The sequence below is a fragment of the Coregonus lavaretus genome (genome assembly GCF_964263955.1).
Source record: "Coregonus lavaretus genome assembly, chromosome: 6".
Classification (NCBI taxonomy): domain Eukaryota; kingdom Metazoa; phylum Chordata; class Actinopteri; order Salmoniformes; family Salmonidae; genus Coregonus; species Coregonus lavaretus.
In genome coordinates, this window is record NC_139993.1 from 47,262,972 (window position 1) to 47,287,113 (window position 24,142).

Genomic DNA, 24,142 nt, shown 5'->3' on the forward strand with positions numbered 1-24,142 from the left:
CAGCTCATCAGTTTGCTCAATAACACACTCTAAGACACAGAGGCTGAGCCCAGTAGTCTCTCAGGTTTGGCTCAGTCAGCAGTCTGGGTCAACAGACTAGTACACTGTTGACATCCTGTTGGTAGACTGTCGGTACACTGTTCTGTTGAGGCCTTTGTTTCTCTAAATTGCACCAATGTTAAGAAATGATTAGGTAACACTGATTACATGATTGAATTATACCACAGATAATATGGTAGTTTGGATATGAGGACAGATGATGATTTGCCTGAGGTCTTGGTAGAGGTGATTGATGGCTATTGAATATTTAATATGATTTAAATGGTCAGGAGTTAGAGTCGACCTACAGTATAGTATTTTAATCACTAAGGATAGATGGATGCAGATGCAACTTTTTAACACTACTAACTCAAACTCACACAGCTCCCAGAGGTGGTGTTTGTGACCAGAGAGTGGAAATTAGTTTACTGTATAATTTCCCACAATGCCCTTGTGCAGCAACACACACAGAGTGAAATCCCACACTGGTTGCTACTTATAGCCCTGCAAGGGATAACCGGAGAGCCCAGAAAGCATTTGCCTTCACAGTGGTGTAGAGTAGCCTGGTAACCTTTCCCACTTCAGTTCATCCACGGGATCTCCCACTAACATTCAGACACAAACAAACACTGACATAGATACATTACACACATCTGCTCATACAGATACTCATACTGTATGAATATATACAGTAATCCTGGAAAACACTGACCTCGAGCCACGTGCACACACACACATACATGTATTGAACACACATGTTGAAACACACCTCTCAAACTGGCAGGCAAAAGTATGCAATTACCTGTATGCACAAGTCTAGTGTAAAATAACATTTTAGATTGAATAGTCTTCATTTACCTTGGCATGTGAAATAGCTTTCAACCAGGCCACTCAGTGAGGATAGGAAAGCATTTTAGTGGGAGAAGTGATAACCTCCTTCAGAGTGCTTGACTTGGACTGAAATAGGTGGCGGTACTCATTTTGGGTGCCGGTACTGTTTATAGTTAGGTGCAGGAGCTCCACAATACTATTGAGCTGATATTCTATAAGAGGAACAGGAGCCCAAGCAGTAGACCAATTGAGGTGCCTGTACTCAGCTCCAGTGAGCTCCTGCCCAAGTCAAGCACTGCTCCTTCCACTCTTGAGATACAGTAACAATATAATATCTATGGATAGCATATCGACACTGGTTACCATATCATGTCAACAGCATTCAGGTCAGGAGATCCCTGAGAGACCACTGTCAGACGTTTTATTTTAGACACGGAAATGTTTATCTTATATGACTGGGAGTTTATAACTGACTGGCAAGGAAAGCTAATGAGGAAATAAAGATATAAAGCAAAGGTCCTCTTATCTTCAGTTCAGCACTGTGGCATGGAAACTGCTCGGTCGTCAAGACTCAATCACTACCAACTGAAATCATGCCCTGTCAGTGTCTGCCAGTGAAGTGGTTTACCAGGGTTGTATAGCAGGTAGGTAGTTGCACTATGATTTATGTTTTTGACAGCAGTAATTTACCGATACAATATTTCACGGCTGGATATTGGTCAACAAATCACATAGCCAATACCAACAAAATTATATTTTGCTCTTGTGATGTAATCATTATGTTGTTATAGTAGTAGTAAGCAACCGCCTTGTAGATAAATGAACAGCAAGCTTCCTTGTTCATAAGAGCTGTACCTAAAATAGAAGTACGATTTGTGCAATATAAGGTTAAGATCTCTGAGAGTGTGGTTCTCAAATTAATTTGTAGAGAATAGAAACTAGATGGAAACTGTGATGTGTCCTTGTGCACATTGTCATTGACATTTCCAGAGATAAGCTTCTGTACTCAGGAACCACATTTTGTACTCTGATAAACAGGAAATTAATCTTAATATAATATTATTGCTAAGGATTCTGTAGATATATTGGTTTGGTTTGTTTGTGGGCTACCTGGTGTGCTAGCATTCTGCTACATGGCAGCTCTGAAATGTTCTGTGAACCAAGGTTATTATAGTAAACTAAAACTAAAAAATGAATCATGAAAAGTAAACTAAAATAATAAAAAACTACAACTATACTGAAACTATCTTTGACTCCAAAACTAACTAAAATAAAATAAAAACCATAATTAATTATGTTCAGTTAGAGTTTTATTTCTAAACTTCGGGCAAAAATCTAATGGGGTTTCAAGCTACTGGATCTGGTGGGTAAATCCTGCTAGTAGATGGCCATGTTTCAAAAAGGCCTAGCATGTGCATCACTGTCACTAGCTATCACTAGCTAACAGGGAAAAATGTCTAGGTAGTTAACTTGATTCTTCTTACATGTACTACTTAAGTTAAAAAGTTTCCTTCCACCATATTTACCCAAGGCCATACAGCCATATGGTTCTCATTTCAACAACTGACCACAGTGGGGCCAAACTGTCCCGACACTCAACTTAATAATCACTGCGTGCAATGCGGTTTTGGAAACCTCAGAAATCTTTCATATCACCCCAAAATGATTTTACAAATACAAAAGATACATTTACTGTGCGCCGTTTTAACACAGATTCCCACAGAGGTGTTTTGTGTTACACTTCCTAAGCTAATGGAAACTCGGGAGGGAACAAAAAAAACCTGTCGGCTCAAAACTGTGTTACACAAAAAAACTAAGTTAGAATCTGTGGTAAAACAGCTAACAGTAAGTGTATCTTTTGTATTTGTAAAGTTATTTTGGATGATAATTAAGTTAGGTGTTCAAGGTTTCCAGAACTGTATAGTAATCAAGGATCAATTGTTTCTAGATAGAGCGTTTCACACTTGACAAAATCACTTCAGCTAATCAAATGGGACGTGGATTACTACAATGTAGCATTGGAGTCATGAGAAGTGCTAACCTAACCTATGACCTGACCAATCACCTTATCAAAGATGGTGGATAAATACGTTCGTTTACTCAGGCCGTTTACCATTTAAATGTTTTTTCAATGTTCCGGTCTGTGTAAGTGGGCGTTCCCTCTCTCGCGTGAGCATGCTTTCCCGCATGAGCTCATGGTTCCTCCATAATATCTGGCATGCTCACACGAGAGAGGGAACAGCTGGCTCTGGTCTACTTTGTGTCCTCTCCCCGGTCGCCATACCTGCCCGACCAGAAAAAATTTGCCAGTGAGATGTCTCGCTCTCCAATAAGTAGACCAGTGTGGCCCCGCCCCGATCAGAAGAAATGAGGGAGTCGAATGTCTCGCTTTCTCTTCTGTCTTTGACCTTAAGTATAGTTGCAAGAAGTGACAAGACAAACCCAAAAACAAACAAAAAACGATATAACCCAAATGACTCATAGGCTCCCACGCATGCATTCTGTCGCTAACACTAAACCTAAAACTGAAACAAAATAATATAAAAAACAAAATAAAAAAGGACTGAAAACTCACTGAAACTAAACTGAATTTAAAATCGAAAAAACTAATAGAAATAAAAACACAAAACTATAATAACCTTACTGTTGACTAGGTGCTCCCTACACTTTAATAAGATATCTGTTGGTCATCTAAATTGCTGCTCAGATGAAACACCATCTGACAAGGTCACAGAGACAGGACGAGGAGGCAGTCATGATGAGCTTCACCGCCATTGTTTCTGCATTTGTAGTAAACTTCTGGTTATGCGATTATATAGCTGGGATTTTCAAGGTTGATTTGTAATGAGTCATTGTGGTGGTGAAAACTCTGCTCCATACCACCCAGCTGTTTGAGTGAAGTTGGCATAAAAACTCTTTTTGGGGACAATTTATGAATCAGTTTGGCACAAGCCACGATAGAGGAGTATTTATGTGATGAAGGAGCATGTACAAACGTCAGTGATAAATCACATCTATGTGGATAAATCACATCTATGTGGAATTAGACAACCTGGAACCTCAAAAGTCCACAGCACACCATGCTGTGTAGATAACATGAACAGTATTGAACTGTCTAAAGTTGCTTTGGATAAGAGTATTTGTGAGGCCTTGAGTATCTGTTCAAGTGAAACAAATGTATGTTTGCATATGAGAGAGAGAGAGAGAGAGAGAGAGACAGTCATTCAATGAGTGAGTGATTTCCTGAATGACTCCCAAGGGTGCAGTCAGGTCAGAATGATTCAGCCTTTTTATGATCAGAATGTTGGTTTTCCTCCATGTCCTTCTGACTGTTGCTACTTTATTTAGCACATTCTGTTATTCAAGGTAAGTATTATCAACCGAGCCAAGGTTTTCTCTTCACCTAATCTGCTGTGGAGTTATTTTGTATACTTACACACACACACACACACACACACACACACACACACACACACACACACACACACACACACACACACACACACACACACACACACACACACACACACACACACTACGGCCCACTCATTTAGATGTAATTATACAGTCCACGGATGTGATAATAAAGAGAGATAAGGTGATAGTGTGTGGCTTTGGTTATCATTTCTCTTTCTGCCTGCAGAGAGGCGACGACAGGGCAAATTCCAGCCATTCAGACGTCTGTTTGGGAAGAGGAATAAGGACGCAGCAGAGCGGGACTTTGATACAGCAGAGCTGAAGGCTAGCTTCTCCACAGGGGAAGTGTCTAACGAAGTCGTCTCAGATGATGAGGAGACCAATCAACATCTGAGGTAAACGGGACATCTACGTATTCTGTTTGATATTATGAGAAATACTCCAGTAGTCCAGGTTGCATTTATACACTGTTCATAATGTTGTCATGAGGTCATGCAGTTGAGTTGGATCTACATTGCCGTTTTCCCCCTATTGCTTGTACAGGTCCCCATCTCAAAATGAAACAAGCTCTGAACACAGGTCTTATCAATAACTTAGTCTGCATGGCCTTGAGCACATTATGTCTTTAATCCCTTCCAGTAAGCCACACCCAGACCACAGAGAACGCCTATAATACTATTTCCACTAAGACCCAACATGGATACCACATATATTATCATGTGGCTTCTTGTTTGGCATGCAATGTGTCTGGTTATCTATTTTTCGAGTCAGCAGAGTCGACTGAATCTATCTGGTGAGAAAAGGGGGCAGTTCAGTTGAAATGTGTTCTATAAACTGCTTGACTGACTTTTAGCTTTTAATTGGTGGAGTGTGAAAGGGTTTCGGTTTGTGCAAATGAATTTACTCAGGGATACTACATCTTGTCAGGAATTAATGAGTGACTGACTGTAATAGCATGCTATAGCTGTAGCGCCCGTTATGTCTTTGCAGGAAGCTGAACCCCATTGGGTCCCGAGCCCTCTCCTACGACAGTGTGTTTATCCCAGAGGAAGCAGTACAGGAGCCCAGCCCAGAACAGACCATGTCCCAGGAAAACGTCTCTGATAAAGTCAGGAACCTGCAGGTGGGCCTTAAACACGCACACACACACACATTCAGATGTATGTTCACAGTCTTGGTTGATGCCTCTAATTACCATGTACTCGTAAGTCAACAGTTGCTCCCAGATAACATACACTTTAATGTTACTGCTGTCTTCAATGTCTAACACCAAACCCAAAATGTGTGTGTGTGTGTCGAATATGCAGAGGCAGATAGCACAGAATATCAAGTTTGGCCAGAGGCCCCCCTCTCTGAGGAAGAGTGAGGGAGACGAGGGCAGCTCGGATGAAGAGGAGGTGCCCAGGAGCCATCTGAGTGTCTTAGCCCAGGTGGAGGTTGAGCCAGTGGACACAGAGCCAAAGGTAATAGCAGATCATTAACTGCATAATCTTTGGTTCACTGTTAGCTTATAATGCTACAGTAGTAACTCAAAGAATTTGTGTTGGAAATATAGGAAGAAAATGAAAATGTTCTGTTTTCATGACAACCAGGGGGCCAGTCAGGACCAAGAGGCCGGTGAGAGCCATGGAGCTCCCCAGGCTGAAGCCCCCAGCACTCCAGTGAAATCTCCCAGGTCCAAACAACTTCTTCCAGCCATCGGCACCATTGAGTCTATCGACCTGGATGGAGTCTCACAGTCTGTCCCTCGGCTGGACAACACCGCTGCCAAGCATAAGCTGTCTGTCAAACCCAAAAACCAGAGGATCTCCCGCAAGCACCGCCGGTACACACAGGTGAGAGGGGTCATGGTCCTTACAGTTGGTGGTCTTTCTTTGGTATGAATGTACATACATAGAATTGTCATATAGACTGAATATAGTGAGATAAAGCTCAACAATAGAAATCAAAATACATTATTTTTTTCAGGATCTGCAAGAGGTGGATATCCCTGGCATACAGCAGGAGGAGAAAGATGCAGCAGACAGCCAACACAGGACCACTGAGGAGGAGACACCCCCAGAGAAAACCAAGAAGCAGAATCTGCAGGAGGAGGAGAGACGGGAGTCCAGGAGAAAGAGAGACCTGGCGGAACAGAGGCACAGAGTGGAGGAGGAGGATAGAAAGAAGAAAGTAGAGGAGTGGAGGCTGCGTGAGTTAGAGGAGGAGCGATGTCGCAAACAAGAGGAGGGACGTATACTTAAAGATGAGGAGGAAAGGAGGCAGAGAGAGGAGATGGAGAGGAGGATGAAAGAAGAAGAGGAGAGGATACAGAGAGAGGAGATGGAGAGGAGGATGAAAGAAGAAGAGCAGAGGAGACAGAGAGAGGAGTTGGAGAGGAGGATGAAAGAAGAAGAGGAGAGGATACAGAGAGAGGAGATGGAGAGGAGGATGAAAGAAGAAGAGCAGAGGATACAGAGAGAGGAGATGGAGAGGAGGATGAAAGAAGAAGAGGAAAGGAGCCAGAGAGAGGAGATGGAGAGGAGGATGAAAGAAGAAGAGGAGAGGATACAGAGAGAGGAGATGGAGAGGAGGATGAAAGAAGAAGAGCAGAGGATACAGAGAGAGGAGTTGGAGAGGAGGATGAAAGAAGAAGAGGAGAGGATACAGAGAGAGGAGATGGAGAGGAGGATGAAAGAAGAAGAGCAGAGGATACAGAGAGAGGAGATGGAGAGGAGGATGAAAGAAGAAGAGGAGAGGATACAGAGAGAAGAAGAAAGAAGGATGAGGGAGGAATTGGAGCTTATGCAGCGAGAGGAGAAGGAAAGGACACTGGTGGAAGAGAAAAAGAAGAAAGAGGAAAGAAGTAGAAAAGAAGAAGAGGAGAGGAAGCAGTGTGAACTGGAGGCAGAGCGTCTCCGTGTAGATGAGGAAAAGAGACTGAAAGAGGCAGAAGAAGAGGAGGAGAGAATGAAAAAGCAGGTGAAGGAAAAGAGAAAACTGCTTGGAGAGGAGGAGAGGAAGAAAAAGGAGAAGGAGGAGGAGAAGAGTCTGTGTGCAGAAGCGGCTGCGAGCAGCTCTGACCCTGAGAGGAAGAGGAGGGCGGAGGAGGTGCGCTGGAGAGAGATGGAGAAGAGACAGAGGCCGTTCACCTTCAAAGTGTCCTCTGGGGAGAAGCAGATCCTGTTCCAGAAGGTCGACCTGACGCCTGTTATACTGGCCTCCAGTCAGCAGGGGAGCACTGTGGCTGAACACAGAGAGAGAGCCAAGGCCTCATCGCCTGGAGGAGCTGACTCCCCCACCCTCCCATCCTCTCATCATGTCCCCCACACAGCCATCCTGGTGACAGGTGGCCAGCTATGTGGCACTGCTGTCAACCTGGACCATATCAAAGAAATCGCTTGTAAGTCTATCCTGGGTCTGGCAGATGAAAAGAAAGCTGCCATGGGCATCCCACCACCAACCAAGACCAAGACCTCACCAGACCGCAAGTCTGGGAAAACAAAATCCCTCAGCGAGTCCACAGACCAGTCCAGTGCAGCCGTCCTTGCAGAGTGGGCCAGTATCCGCTGCAAGATATTCAAGGGGGCGGAGGAGGGGAAGTATGAGGAATACCCAGACCCCCAGAGCCAAAGCCGACCCAGCAGTGAGGACCAGAGTCCGTTCCCCCATACCAACCTCAGGAAGACCATGTCCACCAGCGCCAAGTTCTCCATCACCCCGGCCAGGAAGAAGTTTGCCAACTCCAACAGGAACTCTGAGGTGTTGAATCTGGAAGAGAAGGAAGGAGGAAGCCCAACCTCTACTCTCTCCAACACCTCCTCCAGCGCCTCTATTCCCCCTGCAGTCTCACCAGCCCCAGGCAGCAAGGCCCAGAGCAGGGGTGGTAAGTATGTCCGGATTTCAGACGGAACAGGGGAGTGCATGTTTGCCAAAGACCTCCCTTCATTCATAGTCCCCAGCTCTTCCCAGTGCTCCCCCAGACCTGAGGACTCAGAGACAGATGCTGAGAGCCTGGGAGGAGAATCAGAGGACTCTGACGGCCGGGAGGAACAGGGGGAGAAGGGCCAGCCCTCTCCGTTTGGGATCAAGCTGAGGAGGACCAACTACTCCCTCCGCTTCCACAGTGATCAGTCAACAGACAAGAGGAAAAAGAGGTACAGCGCCGGTGACAGCTTCAATGGGGTCCCCTCACCTCTGACCCCCATTGACCCTGACGCCTCAGTTTTCTCTGATCGATCCAGCCCTGCATCTCCACTCAGAGAGAGCATTCCTGGGGTAAAGCCTGGACATATGGTTGTATCTCTGCCAGAGCCCAGGGCCAAAGCAGGCAAGTCTCCCACCCCTTCCATACACAGTGAGGAGAAGCCGTCCAAACCCTCACTCTACCAAAGACCGAGCACATCCCCTAAACCTGCCACCCCTCCCCCCTCTCCACTCCCCAAAGTGGGCAGAGGGGGTCCAAGCGATGCAGTGGTCCAGAGGACGAGGGTGGGGGCTAATTCAGCTGGCCATGAGGAGCGAGTTGAGAGGACGGAGGAAACCTCAGCTGTGGCCCAGCTCCACAGGAACGGCCAGGGACAGGGTCAATGGGGTCAGGAGGAGGAGGAGCCCAAGGAGAAGAGGTCCTTCTTCCCCTCCATCAGTATCCCCTGGAGGGAGCAGGCTGACAGTAAAACAGAGCTCATCAGGAAAGGTTAGTGTCACCTTGGGAAGCGCATATGCTGCAAGTGCTCCAATCTCCATGACAGATATTTGCGAGTAGGGATGTCACACCTGCATTTTAATTACTTGAGTGATTTTGTGTATATGATGTCAAGTATATGATGATTGTCTCGTCTCACCACTTACAGAGGGGAAGCCATCGCTGCAAAGCAGGCACTCGTTGGACAGCGTGCCGGTCCAGGACAAGGAGGCGGGGCCTCCGTGGATCACGCTGGCGCTGCAGAAACAGAAGGGCTTCAGGGAGCAGCAGCAGAGCCGAGACGAACGCTGCAGCAATAGAGAAGCCAAACTGGCCGAGAAACAGGCCAAGGACAAAGACAGCGTATGTTGCTGCACTTTAACACACATTACTGTCCTTACCTTCATACACTCACGATTATGCTTATGCAGAGATAGAAATGCATTCAGGGCAGTAGGAGAGACTGGGACAGTCCGCTAAAAGGTACCTGTGTTTCACAGTGTGTGTTGGTTAGTCCTTCAGAGGGTAAGGGGAGTGGAAACACCAGCCCTCCCAAACCACAGACACCGCAAGAGGCCAAGAGACCAGACTCCCTCCTGGGCTGCTTCGAGCGCCGGGACCACCTGAAGAAAGCCAACACCCTGCCCAGTACTGTCACAGGTAAGAGCTTTCATATTCACAACTATTTGTCATCACACTTTCCCAAGATCACATCAAACATTTAGGATATCTCACATATGAAACATGATTATATTACATCTGGATCATCATAATCAAACCAATCTGTTATCAAACTTGTGTGGATTACTACACTTTTATGGTGTCCTCAGCATGCATTATAACCCTTTCTCTCTGGGTCTTGTGTTCCAGTTGAGATTGCAGACTCCACACCATCGCCCCCTGCAGTGAAGGAGGTGACCAAGCGCTTCCTGTCCACTGACTCTCCCCAGGTGTCCACTGAGCCGGCCTGGCTAGCTCTGGCCAAGCGCAAGGCCAAGGCCTGGAGTGACTGCCCTCAGATCATCAAATAACCTCCTCTCTAACCTCTACACTGCATCAGTACTGTACACACACTGCCCATGAACTATGACCCCTGTCCCAAACCATCCCAACCTCTCCTCTCTGCCCCTGCACTCTAACCTCAACCCAAGTCTCCCCCTATTTCACCATAACCATGTACTTGTATGATTAGTATGATTAAAAGTGTTTCACATTCATAATATAAACACAGTCACACATTTACAAACACGAACACTCAGTACAAGCATGCACTTATATGAACACCTGAAAACACAAGCTACATTTTTTTTAAAGATTACCTGGCTGTATGCTATCAACTATACATTTACATTTTAGTCATTTAGCAGATGTTCTTATCCGGAGCGACTTACAGTTAGTGAATGCATTCATGTTTTTTTTTTGTTTTTTTAATACTGGCCCCCCGTGGGAAACTAACCCACATCCCTGCCGGCCAAACCATCCCCTACCTTGGACGACGCTGGACCAATTGTGCGCCGCCCATGGGTCTCCCGGTCGCGGCCGGCTGCGACAGAGCCTGGACTCGAACCAGGATCTCTAGTGGCACAGCTAGCACTGCGATGTAGTATACAATATCTTCCAACAACTCAAAAGATCCTACAGTAGCCAATCATGGCCACTGCTGGCCATTGCAATAGCCAATCCCAACCCTTACTTCTCTTCAGTAGCCAATCAAAGCACCACAGCTGTAAATAGATAATGTGTTTAACATAATACAAGATAAAAATGCTTATGTATTGCAAAGATCAATCCCACAGGTCTGAAAAAGGATATAGATTATTCATTCAAGGGTGCTTTGGGAACAGTGTTTTAAGGGCTACCAGTAACCAATAACCCAACATGACAGATGATCACCGTGTTTCGTCCTTAAAACAACAATAGTTATGTTACCTTATCTTGTGGGTATTATTTCAAGCACTGGTTTTAACAATGTTGAAACAATATATTTGTAATCTCTGAGCCTTGTCTGCGATGTACAAAAGCTTATTTTTTACTTGTATTCAAAAGCAGTACTTAGTATAACTATTCTCACTGTGCCCGTGATGACTGTGACAGCTGTCTAAGATGCTATATTGTAAAAAAATATATATCAAAAAAATGCCATGACGAAGTTATTTGAATCTCACCGCAGTTTGTAAAATAACACTAAAATCTGTCATAATCAAATGTCAACTGCACTGAAACACAGCACTGAAGACCAATGTTGGGCAGTTGTGAACAGTATTCTCAACACTAATAATGTGTCCTGGATTTTGCTTAGCTATGGCAAGAGGCTACCTGCCTGCTGTAACATCCCATGTGCTCAAGTCACCACTAATGTGATGATCCATAATAAGGCCTTTACATGGTCCTCCAGCATTTGGAAAGTCACATTCTCTGAATCCCATCATGGGACAAGTTAAGCTATATCACATCCTCTTAATTTACCTCAATGTGATTTGAACCAATCAGCCCTGCTGTGAGAACCTCTGCTGGGCTGTCTGTTGGTGACTGACATCATATGGATATTTCTGCCAGCATTCTTCCTCTCACTACTCAATGTAATGATCTGTATGGATGTAAGTATGTATGTATGTATGTATGTTAGAGGCGGTTTTACCAGGACATTGGTCAGAAAGAAGCCCCTAAGGCTCAGTCACTTTGTCATTATTATTTTGTTTACCTTTGGTCGTGTGCAATAGTGTAGTGTACACAGTGTTGTATGGAAGACATTATTTGGGTAATAATTGCACTTTTTTGTCCCACTTAAAAGGTATTCATGAGAACATCTTAAAGTGATGCAAATGTTATGAATTATAAATTAAATACTGATGTCTGAACTCAAAGCCTCAAGTCATATTCCTCCTCCAAATTAGTATCAATACTTACATTTGTTTCCTATATTATTCTTTAATATTATAATATAGTACAAAAATACATGATGTCATCTCAGGAATCTATTTGAGCTCATCTATCGGCTCCACACAGTACACAAAGTCATTGCGTCATCCGACCACCAGGAGCGCTGCCACACCACAGGAGAGGAGAAGAGCCCCCTGGGCAGAGAGAGAGGCTCTCAGAGTTCCATTCTTTCCTGCCAGAACACACAGGGTCCCATCTGTGGAGACCACGTCCACCAATGTACCCTCCAAACCCCAGGCTGACCCCTCAAACACACATGGGCTGGAGTACACCCTCTGGTAGCACAATTCAGACAGTACACACACCCGTCATGTGACCCACACACAACGCTCTGCTTGTCTGGTGTGATGCAGGGGGATGAGAAGACTAGTCACTTGGTCACATACTGCCACAGCTGCAGAAAACACACAGTATTAAAGATGAAACACATAAGTGAGCAATATCAATTGTTACTTGGTGAAAATGAAGATGTTAAAGAGAAAGACTAAATGGACATTATATTAGTGCCTGTTCTTCCTCTCACCATTTTCCTGTGTGGCTGAGGCAGCAGATGTTTCCATTCACAGAGCCGATGATTATGTTTCCAATGGAGCAGCTTGGGATGGAGAAAAACGTAGTCTTCCTGGAATACATCCACAGGACAATACCAGTGTCCTGAAACAGAAAAAGAGTTTGAATCTTTTCTCATTCACTCATAAGTGCAAGCATCTGTGATTTTTGCAGCCAAGGAGGCATGGACACTCACAGGATGGAGACAGAGGAAGTTTCACCAAGGGTGGTGACACAATGCTGTTAGAGAGGGATGGAGACAGGGTGAGGAGAACACCAATCCACTCCCACAGTGGTGCTTCCACACACACTGCCAAACCTAGAATACACACACACAATTATACAGTGTTGAGCATGTGATGCAAGATTTACACTTGAAAGAAAGGTATGCACACACACACACACACACACCTGTGAGTCGAGGGCATAGACGTGGCCATCCACAGTAGGACAGCTCTTCACAGCATCTCCAGTCTCAAACACCCACTGTGTCTTCCCAGACTCCAAACACAGGAAACACACACAACCATCATAGCACCCTGAGATTAAACACAGTTAACACACAGTATATATCCTCAATATACACTGTAGAATAGACATAGAATAGAAAACAAAATTAAACATAACCAAATAACAGATGCTTTATGTGGATACAGACCAACCACGATGAGTCTTCCACATCCGGACACAGCAGCAGAGGACTCGATCCTGTCCCGAGACCCTCTCCCACAGCAGCCCCCCGGTGGCCAGGTCCAGGGCCTGCATCCTGTGGGAATGGGAGCCAATGAACAGGACTGGAGAGGCGTCCACAAACCTCTCTGTGTCTGACTGCCAGCTCCCCCTCAGCCCCAGACCACTAGCCTCTCTAAGGGGAGGGATAACACTGCTAGCACTGGGCTCATTGGTTTCCACTGCCTAGGAATGGTTGTGTTCTGTCCTCTTATTGGACCCAAATGTCTGGGAATGGCTGGATTATGTGCTCTTATTGGCTCCTTTGTCCTGTGTGAGTGTATTTCTTGTTCTTATGATTGGTCCCTCTGAGTCTGAGTTTTCATTGGTCCTCAAAGGGTCTGAATGACCCATCTCTACAAGCTCCCCTGGTCTCTTTACCACTGTACATCTTACAGCCTTCTTCACAGAATAAACGACAACTCCCAGTGGCGTCTCCACAGCTGTCTCTTGGGCTGTGCTGAGGAGACAGGGTCTGCTGGATGTTTCTTGGCCACAGGACGGGACGTCCAGCTGTGCTCTAACTGGAGAGTCAGTGTTTCTGTGGCAACATGGTACAGGACGTCTGAGAAGGATCCGTCCAGTATAACCTCCAGAAGCCCAGATGAAGTCCCTCCTACGGCGGTGGTGGTGTCATCACAGAGACGCAGGGCTTGCAATGAGTCGCCTCCACTAAACTAAAGTTGGAGTCCTCCTGGATGGTCTCATCCTCCGCCTGACCTAAAGTCTCCTGATATACACAAATATAAATGTACAAATATGTAAACTCTTGATGTAAAAGGGATACTGACTTGTATGTGACAATAATAAAACGATTAGTTACCGGAGTGTAACTCCAGTTCTATGAGTGGAGCGGAGCCCCATAGGGGAGCTCTGCTCCTAGTGGTTTACCCTCTGCCCTAAGGCAGCAACAGCCTGAAGCAAATTTATGCACACACCTGCAGCCAATGGGAGCACAGGTGTCCCTATAAGAGGGGACACATCCCCTCAATCAGCCTCCCGAGACATTATCTTCAGCGAGACTAGAGAGGGTCGGCAGGGCCTTAAGTCCTATGGGGCTCCGCTCCACTCATAGAACTGGAGTTACACTCCGGTAACTAATCGTTCTATATCGTGGAGCTCCGCCCCATAGGGGAGCTCTGCTCCTAGTGGTTTAAGGCGGAGCGTAGCGCTCCAAAATGTACTCCCTGCCGAGCCTAACACTTCCCATTAAAAAATGAAAAGGTCAAGCCTAGCAATGGCCGCAACCAATTCCCGCAGTACTGCAACTAAAAACCCCTCCGGGCGTCACAATATACCGCGTCATCGGTTAAAGACCCGCCCCATCTAGTTCAATGGCAATGCCAATGACTAGTGGGCAGATCATCAGAATAGAAGCTACACTAATCTGTACTAGCAGATAGATGTGCCTCAATATCCTGTGAAAACACTACCGACCACTAACGGAATGACACCAAGTGTCACTCTACATTATGTGCCCAGTAGACCACCTCACTCACTCAATGGAACCCAGAGATTAGTAGGCAGGAACAAAATATAAGTCATACTAAACTGAACCATCAGATAGATGACCTCACATTCTGTCAATTCAATACATGTCTCTACTATACTGACCCTGTCAGTCAAGAGACATGCCACAAGATATGCTTTCCATCCAAAGCGGACCTGATAGAGACCTGTGTCCATCGTCCTGCTTCTCTCTCCTCCAGCTCAAGATTCCCCTTCAGCTATGCTGAGTACAATCGAGCCAGAGAGCTAGAAAGCCTATCTATCAACAAACATGTTTTCCTAACCAAAGCGGACCTGATTGGAACCTGCCCATAGTCCTGCTTCATCCTCTCTTCCTGGTTCAAAATCTCCTTTCAGCCTTGCTGAGTACAGACCGAGCCAAAGAGTTAGAAAACATGTCTGTCCATAATATGTCTTCCTAACAAAAGCGGACCCGATGAACACCCATGTCCACAGTCCTGCTTTTTTCCTCTCCTTCTTGCTCAAGATCTCCTTTCAGCCACGCTGAGTACAGATCGAGCCAAAGAGTTAGAAGGCATATCTAATAGATAGAAACGGATAAATGGAGACGGCGTCGACCATGACGCTGCTCTACAAATATCCTCTACCCCTGTTCCTCTGAAGAGGGCAGTAGAAGCTGCTACTCCACGAGTGGAGTGAGCTCTGATACCCTGAGGCAGTTGTCGCCCCGCTGCCTCGTAAGCTGTCTCAATACCTTCACAAAGCCAATGAGACAATCGCTGTTTTGAAAGTGGTCTACCTAATGCAGCCGCACCGTGACACACAAACAGCTGAGGCGATGACCTAATCGCTGCTGTGCGCTCAACGTAACACGCCAAAGCGCGCACTGGGCACAGACAATGAAGCTTTTCCTCACTCCTCTCCCCATGAGGAGGGGGAGAAAAAGCCCACAACTCCACGGTCTGTGATCTATATGCACTGCTAATAACCTTCGGCACAAACGCCGGGTCAGGACGTAACACCGCTCTGCTCAGATCGCCATTAATGGCAAGGCAGTCGGGTCTCGTCGACAGGGCGAGCAACAGTGCCGTCTTGATATACAACATCTTGAGGGGTATTTGATTCAATGGCTCGAACGGCGACTTACATAGCGCTTCGAGAACCAAGGCCAAATCCCACTGGGGCAGCGTGGCTCTAGGCATTGGCCTAAGCCGCCGCGTTCCCAATAAAAAACTTTTCACTAACGGGTGGCTGAACACGTTTGTTCCGTCAAACCCCTCATGACCAGCTGAAATTGCCGCTGCAAACACCCAAATGGTGGAGGGCGATTTCTGCTTATCAAACATAAACTGCAGAAAAGAGAGCACACTCTCCACCTGACAGTTCATGGGGTCCACACCCTGTGTGTCACACCATCGTGAAAAAACGTTCCATCTGCTGGTATACATCCTAGAAGTGGAACCGGCTCGTGCACCTTGTATGGTTCTGATCACTGCATCAGATAACCCACGGCGCCTCAACCAGTCCCATTCAGGAGCCAAGCCTTCAGTGGTTGGCCGATTATGGGCCACTGCCCTATCGAGCCTCCCGCCTGGGTCAACGCGTCTCGTCGATGTGGAATTGGCCAAGGTGGCGCAATCAACATCTGACTCATCTCCGCAAACCACGGAGCCCCCGGGCGATCGGGCGCTATCAGTATCACTGACAGCTCCTCTGACCTCACCCTGGCTAGCAGTGGGAGAATGCAAGACAGCGGAGGGAATGCATACAGGAGAACTTTCGGCCACGGGTAGTGCGCGAATGCGTCTCTCCCCAGTGGTGGCTCGTCCTGTTCCCTCAGAGAGAACTATAGGGGACATTGCGCGTTCACGCGTGACACGAACAGATCCACCTCGGCTCTCCCGAACTGTTCCCAAATTTGGAGAACAATGTCCGGATGCATACACCACTCGTCGTCTCGAGGACCCCCTCTTGACATGAGGTCTGCTCCTACGTTCAAGTAGCCCGGAATGTGTGCTGCTCTCAACGAGCGAAGGTGCTTGTGAGCCCACAGCCACAATTCCTCTGCCGCCCGGTGGAGGGCAGGTGACCTGACCCCTCCCTGGCGATTTATGTGGGCCACTGTGGTCCGGTTGTCTGACCAGACCAGCACATCGCGACCCCGAAGGGTAGGCGCGAAGTGGGTCAAAACCAGTCGAACCGTTTCCAACTCCAAGAGGTTTATGTGACGACCTGATTGAGGCCATACACCTCCTATCGCTTGAGTCTGACATGTCCCTCCCCATCCAGTCAGAGAAGCATCTGTAAATACTGGAATGTAGGATGACACCTTGCCCATCGGGACTCCGTGCGTGAGAACGCTCGGGTTCCTCCAATAGTCCAGGTCTGCTCTTAGCGAGAGAGGAACCACCACCAACCGATGACGTTGACGCACTGGGTCTAGTCTTAGTTGGGCGAACCATCGCTGTATTCTGCGCATGTGCAGAAGTCCCAGCGGGACCACAGAGTGGGCTGACGACATGAGACCCAAAAGTGACATGATCGATAGCGCCGTCACTGTGTGATTCGGACGGCACTTCCTCAGGGCTAGCAACAATGCTACCCTTCGAGGGTCCGAGATTCGAGCCCTCATCATTACAGTGTCTAGCTGTAGCCCCAGGTAGACAATCTGATGACTGGGCCAGGGTGTACTCTTTTTCCAATTCACAGCGAACCCCAGACGCGTGAGATGAATCACTGTCTGTGTTGTGTGAGTGAACGCCAGCTCTGCTGACGGGGCGAGAACCAGCAGGTCGTCTAGGTAGGCTAATAGCCTTATCCCTTGACGACGTAGCGGCTCCAATGCCGCCTCCACACATTTGGAAAACGTTCGAGGTGCCAGGGCGTACCCGAATGGCATCCTCGTGAACTCGTACGCCACCCCTTGAAAGGCGAACCGCAGAAACTTCCTGTGACGCGATTGTATCGGCACATGGAAGTACGCGTCCTTTAGGTCTATGCTTGTACAAAAGTCTCCTTTCTGGACACATTCCAGTAGACGTTTTGTCGTCAGCATTCGGAAGGGTCGTTTGGTTATGCTCTCGTTGAGAGTGCGTAAATCCAAAATCGGCCTCACTCCCCCCGTCTTTTTGGGCACTAGGAAATAAGGCGAATACAACCCTTTGTTCCTTTGCTCCCGGGGAACTACTGTGACCGCCTCCTTCGCCAAAAGTTCCGTAATCTCTGACATCAGAGCGGCTACTTTGTCCGGCGTTTTCATCACCGTCTCCACCACTCCCCTGAACGGGGGTGGGGTTCGATGGAATTGGAGGGCATAACCCTTCTGCAACGTCTGTTCTAGCCAGCGTGAGAGGGTACAGCTTCGTTGCCACTGCCAGCAATGCAGAGAAAGCGGGCGCGCACGAAGCTGTGGTGCATCCAGTAGGAAGGACCTGTATTCCTCTATGTCCCTCGCCGCCGCTATTCCCCAGCACTGGGTTGGTGGAATAGCCCAAGGCGGGCCCCCCTCGAAAGGGAGAGGAAACATCAGCTCGTTCTGAGGGAATCGGAGGCCTTGATACGTCAGTTACATCCGTAACTCTAGTATTCCGGCCCTCCGTGAACGCAGCACGGTTTTGAGCTGCACTGACTGAGGTATTAACCTGAGGCAGAGCGCCCTCCCCGGATAGCAATTGCGTCATCATGTCATTGTCTGACTGAGACTGCTGCTTGTCATGAGATCCGTCCACTGCAGTACTCAACAGAGTCTGGAAAGTGTGGTCTCTAACTGGTACCACAAGGTGGCGCCACAATACCTCTTTTTCACTGGTCTCGTGAAGCTGCTCAACAGCACACTCTGGGTGTGGTGAGCTGCACTCAGAGTAATGGGCATTGTTACGTTCTGAATTAGCCGGGGGCGCCCATACATTGGTTACACCTGTAACTCTAGTATTCCCGCCCTCCGTGAACGTCGCACGGGTCTGAACTGCGCTGGCTGAGGCGTTAGCCTGAAGCAAGGCGTCATTCCCAGCTAGCGGCTGCGTCTTCATGTCATATTTAGACTGAGACGGCTGCCTGCTATGTGAGACCTTTACTACAGAGCTCCTAGGAGTCTGTAGTAAAATATCTTTATTAGGTGAGCTAAGGCTACGCCTTGCTACCTTTTTCTCTTTCCTCTCCTGAGTGTGTTCAACTACGCACCCTTGGTGGGTTGAGCTACACTCAGGATGGTGAGAGAAATTCATAGGACGTGAAGTACTCTGCAATGTGTCATGGAAGACAGGCCCTTTTGTGACAATGTCAGTGAGAGCCAGCTCTTTATTCACACAACAACAATAAACATTTCCCTCCATGCCCTGAACAGTAGGGTGGGGGGGAACAGTGGGCTCTGTCGCGTCTTGCGCCGAGCCGTCATCCGTCCTCTCCCCCTCGTCTCGTCATTGGTGCCGTCTTTTCTGGCTGACCTTCTGGTGTTGCCAGGACAGTTTCGTGACGACCTCTCTCGCCTGCGGAATCGTCGCCACCACCGTCGTCGCTGGAGGGGCCGAGCCCGCTCGCCTGCTGTCGGTGGTAGGCGCCTGTCGCCTGGCCCGTCGCCTCCCTGTAGTTCTACTGGGGGCGTTGGAGGTTGACGGTTTGGTTGAGGCCCTGCTAAACTTGCCTGCCAATGGCAGGTGTTTAGCCAGGTGCTTTTTCTCCTCGTCCAGCTTACCAAAGCGTTCCGTCGCCTCTTTAACGGTGACCCCAAAGAGGCCCTCGCTAGAGACGGGAGCGTTTAGTAGCGAGGCCCTGTCCGTCTCCTTCATGGCTGTCATTGACAGCCAGAGGTGACGTTCCATGACCACCGAGGTGGCCATGGACCGGCCTGCGCATATCGCTGACGCCTGTGTCAAGTGAAGAATAGCGCCAGAAATCCTGGACGCCTCTTCAATCTCATCGCTGGTCAACTCTGACCTACCCGTTGTTAGACGGGATAGGGAGGCCGCGAGGAGGGCGATGTTGTTAGCCGCTGACACAGCCTGGGCTCCCAGCGTGAAAGACTTCTCAGCCAGCTGTGCTGTGAGTCTGTCTTTTTGTGCTGGTAAGGTGGCTTTCTTGGAGGCCGCCCAGGGACTCGAACCCGGCACTAGATACGCCGCCATGGCGCTCTCGAGCTTAGGGATTCCCTTAGCCGCCCACTCACGTCCAGCCACTCTCGTGAATGGGATGTACACCTTGGCCGGCGAACGCGCCGCCAGGGGTGTGTCCCACGAGCCCTCGACATATTTCCCAAGGGAAGGCATAGCCGGAGCCATCGGCTCAGCTGCCTTCCTTGGTTTAGAGTAGGGGCCGCCCTCCATCAAGTCAACCTCCACAGGGGGGGGAGCTGGGGGTAGCGCTATCTCTAGTCGATTGGCGGCTTTCTCAATGAGTTCGGGAAAGTCCGAACGCAGAGAGGCCGCTGCGAAGGACAGGGCTGCTGACGTAACAGAGCCCGTGTCGTCATCGCATAAGGAGCCTTCAGACCTCGTACTCCCCATAGGGAAGGGGGTCTTGAAGGTTGGCGCCAGAGGGTCGGATTGTTCCATTGGAACATCCATCTCTGCGTCTCCCTCCTTATCATCCCCTGAGCCAGCACTGTCCGACGACGCCTCTGAAGCAGAGGCGAGAAGAGACAATACATCCTCTAGGGGGATATCCTCCCTAAAGAACGCCCAACGCTGCTTCCTCTCCTTCATAGGAAGGAGGGCGCAGGGGGCGCAGTTAGGGGGATTGCCGATTCCTTCCTTGGCATGCTGCGGCCCCAAACACACGAAACAAAGGTCGTGGGGATCCGCAGATGTCATGGCGGTACATCGGCACAGAGCCCTGAAAAGGGCTTTTGGGGGTGGAAATTCTCCTGGTGTGCTCATTTAGAAGACGTCGATGGCTGGATAATCGACGGCGAATTCTTCCTGAGTCTTCTTCTCTTCTTGGCTTCTTCAGTCTAGTCGTCCAGTCGCTGAAGATAAAGGGAGGCTGATTGAGGGGATGTGTCCCCTCTTATAGGGACACCTGTGCTCCCATTGGCTGCAGGTGTGTGCATAAATTTGCTTCAGGCTGTTGCTGCCTTAGGGCAGAGGGTAAACCACTAGGAGCAGAGCTCCCCTATGGGGCGGAGCTCCACGATATAGAACAACATAATGACTTGTACCCTCCACAGAGACTGGAGTCTTTCAGTGTCTCTATGTCCCCCAGTGCACTATGGGACTCTGAACCAGCTCTCTGCCTCTGGTAGATCTTCATAAATTCACCCATAGACACTTTCCCTGAAGAAACACAGCACTTAATTTACCCAGAGTCCAGATACAAGATATAGAGTACTGCCATGGTCAAATGAATGGTAAACCCTGATAGAAAATGTTTTAGAATGCAGCATTTACAGTAGAGTCTAGGAGTGATGTTCAGCTACAGGGCAGTGTCACTCACTATGTGAGGATAGTGGCAGGGCCGGGACCTGGACTAGTGTGTCTGGAACGCTGTGACTGGGTAGGAGCTGACACAACCTGTGGAGGAATTGCCTTCTGTAGGCCTCTAGCCGAGGGGGCAGTCTCTTCATGATGCTGTACCTGGTGGTCTACAGGGAAGGTGGTAAGGGCTGCATTTCGGTCCCGTGATGTAGAACAGGCTACGACAAAGGCCACCAGGTGGCGGCCACAGCACAGGCCTCCACCTGGGGTAGACTCGTTACAACCGGAGAGGGGGATATGGAGAATTAAAAGACCAATGAATGGAAGTGGGGACACCACAGGAAAATGTGTCATATGTGCCCGACATGACATGGCGTTTGACCAGTCGGTCCCGCCTCCACAGGTTGTAGAGGTGTCCCTAATCTGCACCCAGTCGCCTGTAGACCGTACCAGGAGCAACAGTCACCTCATCGTCTAGAACAGTAGTTCCCTTTTTTTTAAGGAACTCAGTCCGGCTTTCAACTTACTCTTGAAAGTTGTAATAGTGGAATGCACAAGGTGCAATTTCAAAATTAGGTAGTGCATCATCAGTTCCTCTTGTCATGTCAGTTATTGCATACCTTAGAGAGCTATTTATAACTTGCCAGAAATGTCCATATCAACTAGCCCATGTCAGCTAATGTTTTTTAGCTTGTTTTTTGCCCATTTAGAAGTAATGTTTGAGTCACTCAAATATCAGCTGAATACACATTATGCATGGCAAAATGTATAGAATTGCTAAAAAATTTGCTATAAAACTGCTAAATTCTCTTCACTCCATGACAAAATGTGTAGAATTGCAGGAAATAAGCTTTAAACCCGCAAAATGTTCTCTCCGCCAACAAGAGGGGTGTGAACAGTTTGTGTCATGAACAGTGCTTGTGCCCATAGAAATGTATGTGGCGCGCGCGGGGGGAGGGTGCGCGAGATGTTCCCCAGTGCTGGAAGGGGGGCCTGAGTGAAAAAGTTTGGGAACCCCTGGTCTAGAAGACACACTGTCCATCCCACCTGCAAACACCTGTTCTTCCCCCTGAGTAACGACACAGCCATCCTCATCTCTTACTTCCATTGTGGTCTCCATCAGAGGAGGACGAAGCTGCACAGAGGATTCAGTCCTGTGAGGCGTGCACAAAAACTACATTATGCAAGAACAATTGGATAAATTGGGTAAAAGGTAACTCCATATCACTGAAACAGAAGAGCTAGTGCTATAATTACATGATCAGGGTTTTAGGGTTCAGGGCTGACTCACATCAGTAGACTGCAGAAGGCTCTCTGGGAAGTTGTAGCAGCCGGCCGAGCAGGACACCTCAGTGTTGCCATAGACGTTGTGAGTGCAGTTCCCCTGCTGCCTCCAGCTACAGAGCAGGGCTGGGGAGGGGAGGGACAGGCCTCGCCCCCCCCCCCCCCCCCCAGGGCTAACACATGCAGAGAGAAGCCAGCAGAGTGGACCTCTTCCTGCAGGACACGCCTGCCAAAACGTCCAAGCTGGGTGGGAGTCACCGGAGGGACACAAGACACAAAATTACCACATGCTACAACAAAAAGCAACAAAAGGCTTGATAAATTACTCTCATCCCATGGTCATACTTACCTTAAAAACAGTGGTCTTGTGTTTCTTAAATAGCACGAGCCATTCTGTTGGGCATTTTCTTAATCACCGTGGGGACGATGAGGCGGCGCGCCCCTGACCATAACGGCAGAAATATTTCCACCATTGAAGGGTTAAAAGGTCAGGGGAGAGGCCAGGAACACCCCATCATCTTGTGTCATGTGAAACAGAGATCTGAAGAGATAAGGACAGAATGCTGTTTAACAAACAATATTCACTGAAATTCAATACATACAACCAGTGACATGGACATTGAGATACAGAAATACATGCATCACACCAATCCAACTAAACCAGTATATTAGGCACTATACACTTGGGTGGTACCCTCAATCTCTTGGGAAGACCTGTTGTTCCAGATGTGTGTAATATAAACGCCAGTGACCCCTGGCTGGCACTCTCACTGCAGCAGGAGTAAAGAGGTCAGCATTTGGCACCCCTTTTTGGGCCATTACCCCATCCTGGACATGGGCTGCAATTGGACTGTGCTGTATTAGTATGAGGGTTAGGTTGTGAGCAGACCACACTGCACACACCTCTACAGACATGAGGTTGGAAAATGCAGTCTTGAATTGTTTGGGGGGGAAAAAGAGAGAGATAAAGTCAAATAGTCAGAGGGTGAAACATGTCAGTAAGTAATTATAATTTTAAACCACAGTTATAATATAAACCACTATCATAATGCTCTGTGAATGCTCTTTACCTGCAACAGGTCACTCTGTAGAACAAAGTACTTCAGCCCACACCGCTCCATGACATGGGCAGACAGAAGTGCTGGGGGGTCTGGGTGCAGTGGTACATATGCAGCAGGTACCTGGAGGATGCTGACAGACAGAGGACCACCTTGAGAGCTGTTTACAGTAGTCCAAGCATATAACTTACAGTAGACTTGGGTAATACTAATCTTTGGCATGAAACAGCTGATAAAATGGATCAACCCCCAGTTGAGAGACATTAACAATAATACACTTACCCCAGAATCCACACTGGCAGGTTGACATCTGGCAGACAATATAATTCGATTGCTCTTGTATTTTGCTGTAGAACAAATGTTAATTCATTTCCAAGAGCAACAAGTTCGAAAAATGTATGCACTCACTAACTGTAAGTCGCTCTGGATAAGTGCGTCTGCTAAATGACGTAAAATGTAAAAAATGTAAAATGTAATAAGGTTACAGCAACACAGAGCATTCTTTTGTTGTCCCCTTGTCAAATGTGACTGCTATTTTGCCACTATGCAAAGAGGCAGCTGCGAGCACCATGTCTTGTAGCGTTTTCGTTGCCATCACCGGGTGAACACGGAAAATCTAAAGTATAGTCATTCACTATCAAATTAATGTTACAAGTAGCTAGCTAACAATATTTTCATTGTTGCAAAACGTTTGGTCGCATGAAGATGACAACTTGTAGAAAATATTGCGTCACATCATGAAATATCCAATCATA

At 47.8% G+C, this 24,142-nt stretch overlaps 1 protein-coding gene and 1 pseudogene across 2 annotated transcripts; one reads left to right on the forward strand and one right to left on the reverse strand.

Annotated features, from left to right (window-relative positions):
* Positions 1–5,368: 5,368 nt before the first annotated feature.
* On the forward strand, positions 5,369–9,981 carry LOC311130438 (capping protein inhibiting regulator of actin dynamics-like; the record flags this gene model as incomplete). The annotated part of the gene is made up of 8 exons (XM_084163164.1): positions 5,369–5,410; positions 5,595–5,750; positions 5,880–6,122; positions 6,256–6,561; positions 6,898–8,962; positions 9,120–9,313; positions 9,451–9,610; positions 9,821–9,981. The coding sequence occupies 8 exons, from the start codon at positions 5,369–5,371 to the stop codon at positions 9,979–9,981; spliced, it is 3,327 nt and encodes a 1,108-aa protein (XP_084019290.1).
* A 1,944-nt stretch (positions 9,982–11,925) lies between these two features.
* On the reverse strand, positions 11,926–23,450 carry LOC311131059 (beta-alanine-activating enzyme-like; annotated as a pseudogene). Its single transcript, XR_014615346.1, has 9 exons — positions 23,400–23,450; positions 22,337–22,572; positions 22,093–22,199; positions 20,790–20,904; positions 13,098–13,898; positions 12,851–12,978; positions 12,636–12,758; positions 12,414–12,544; positions 11,926–12,284 (listed from the first exon to the last, which is right to left on the reverse strand). The product of XR_014615346.1 is annotated as a beta-alanine-activating enzyme-like (transcript).
* Positions 23,451–24,142: the final 692 nt, after the last annotated feature.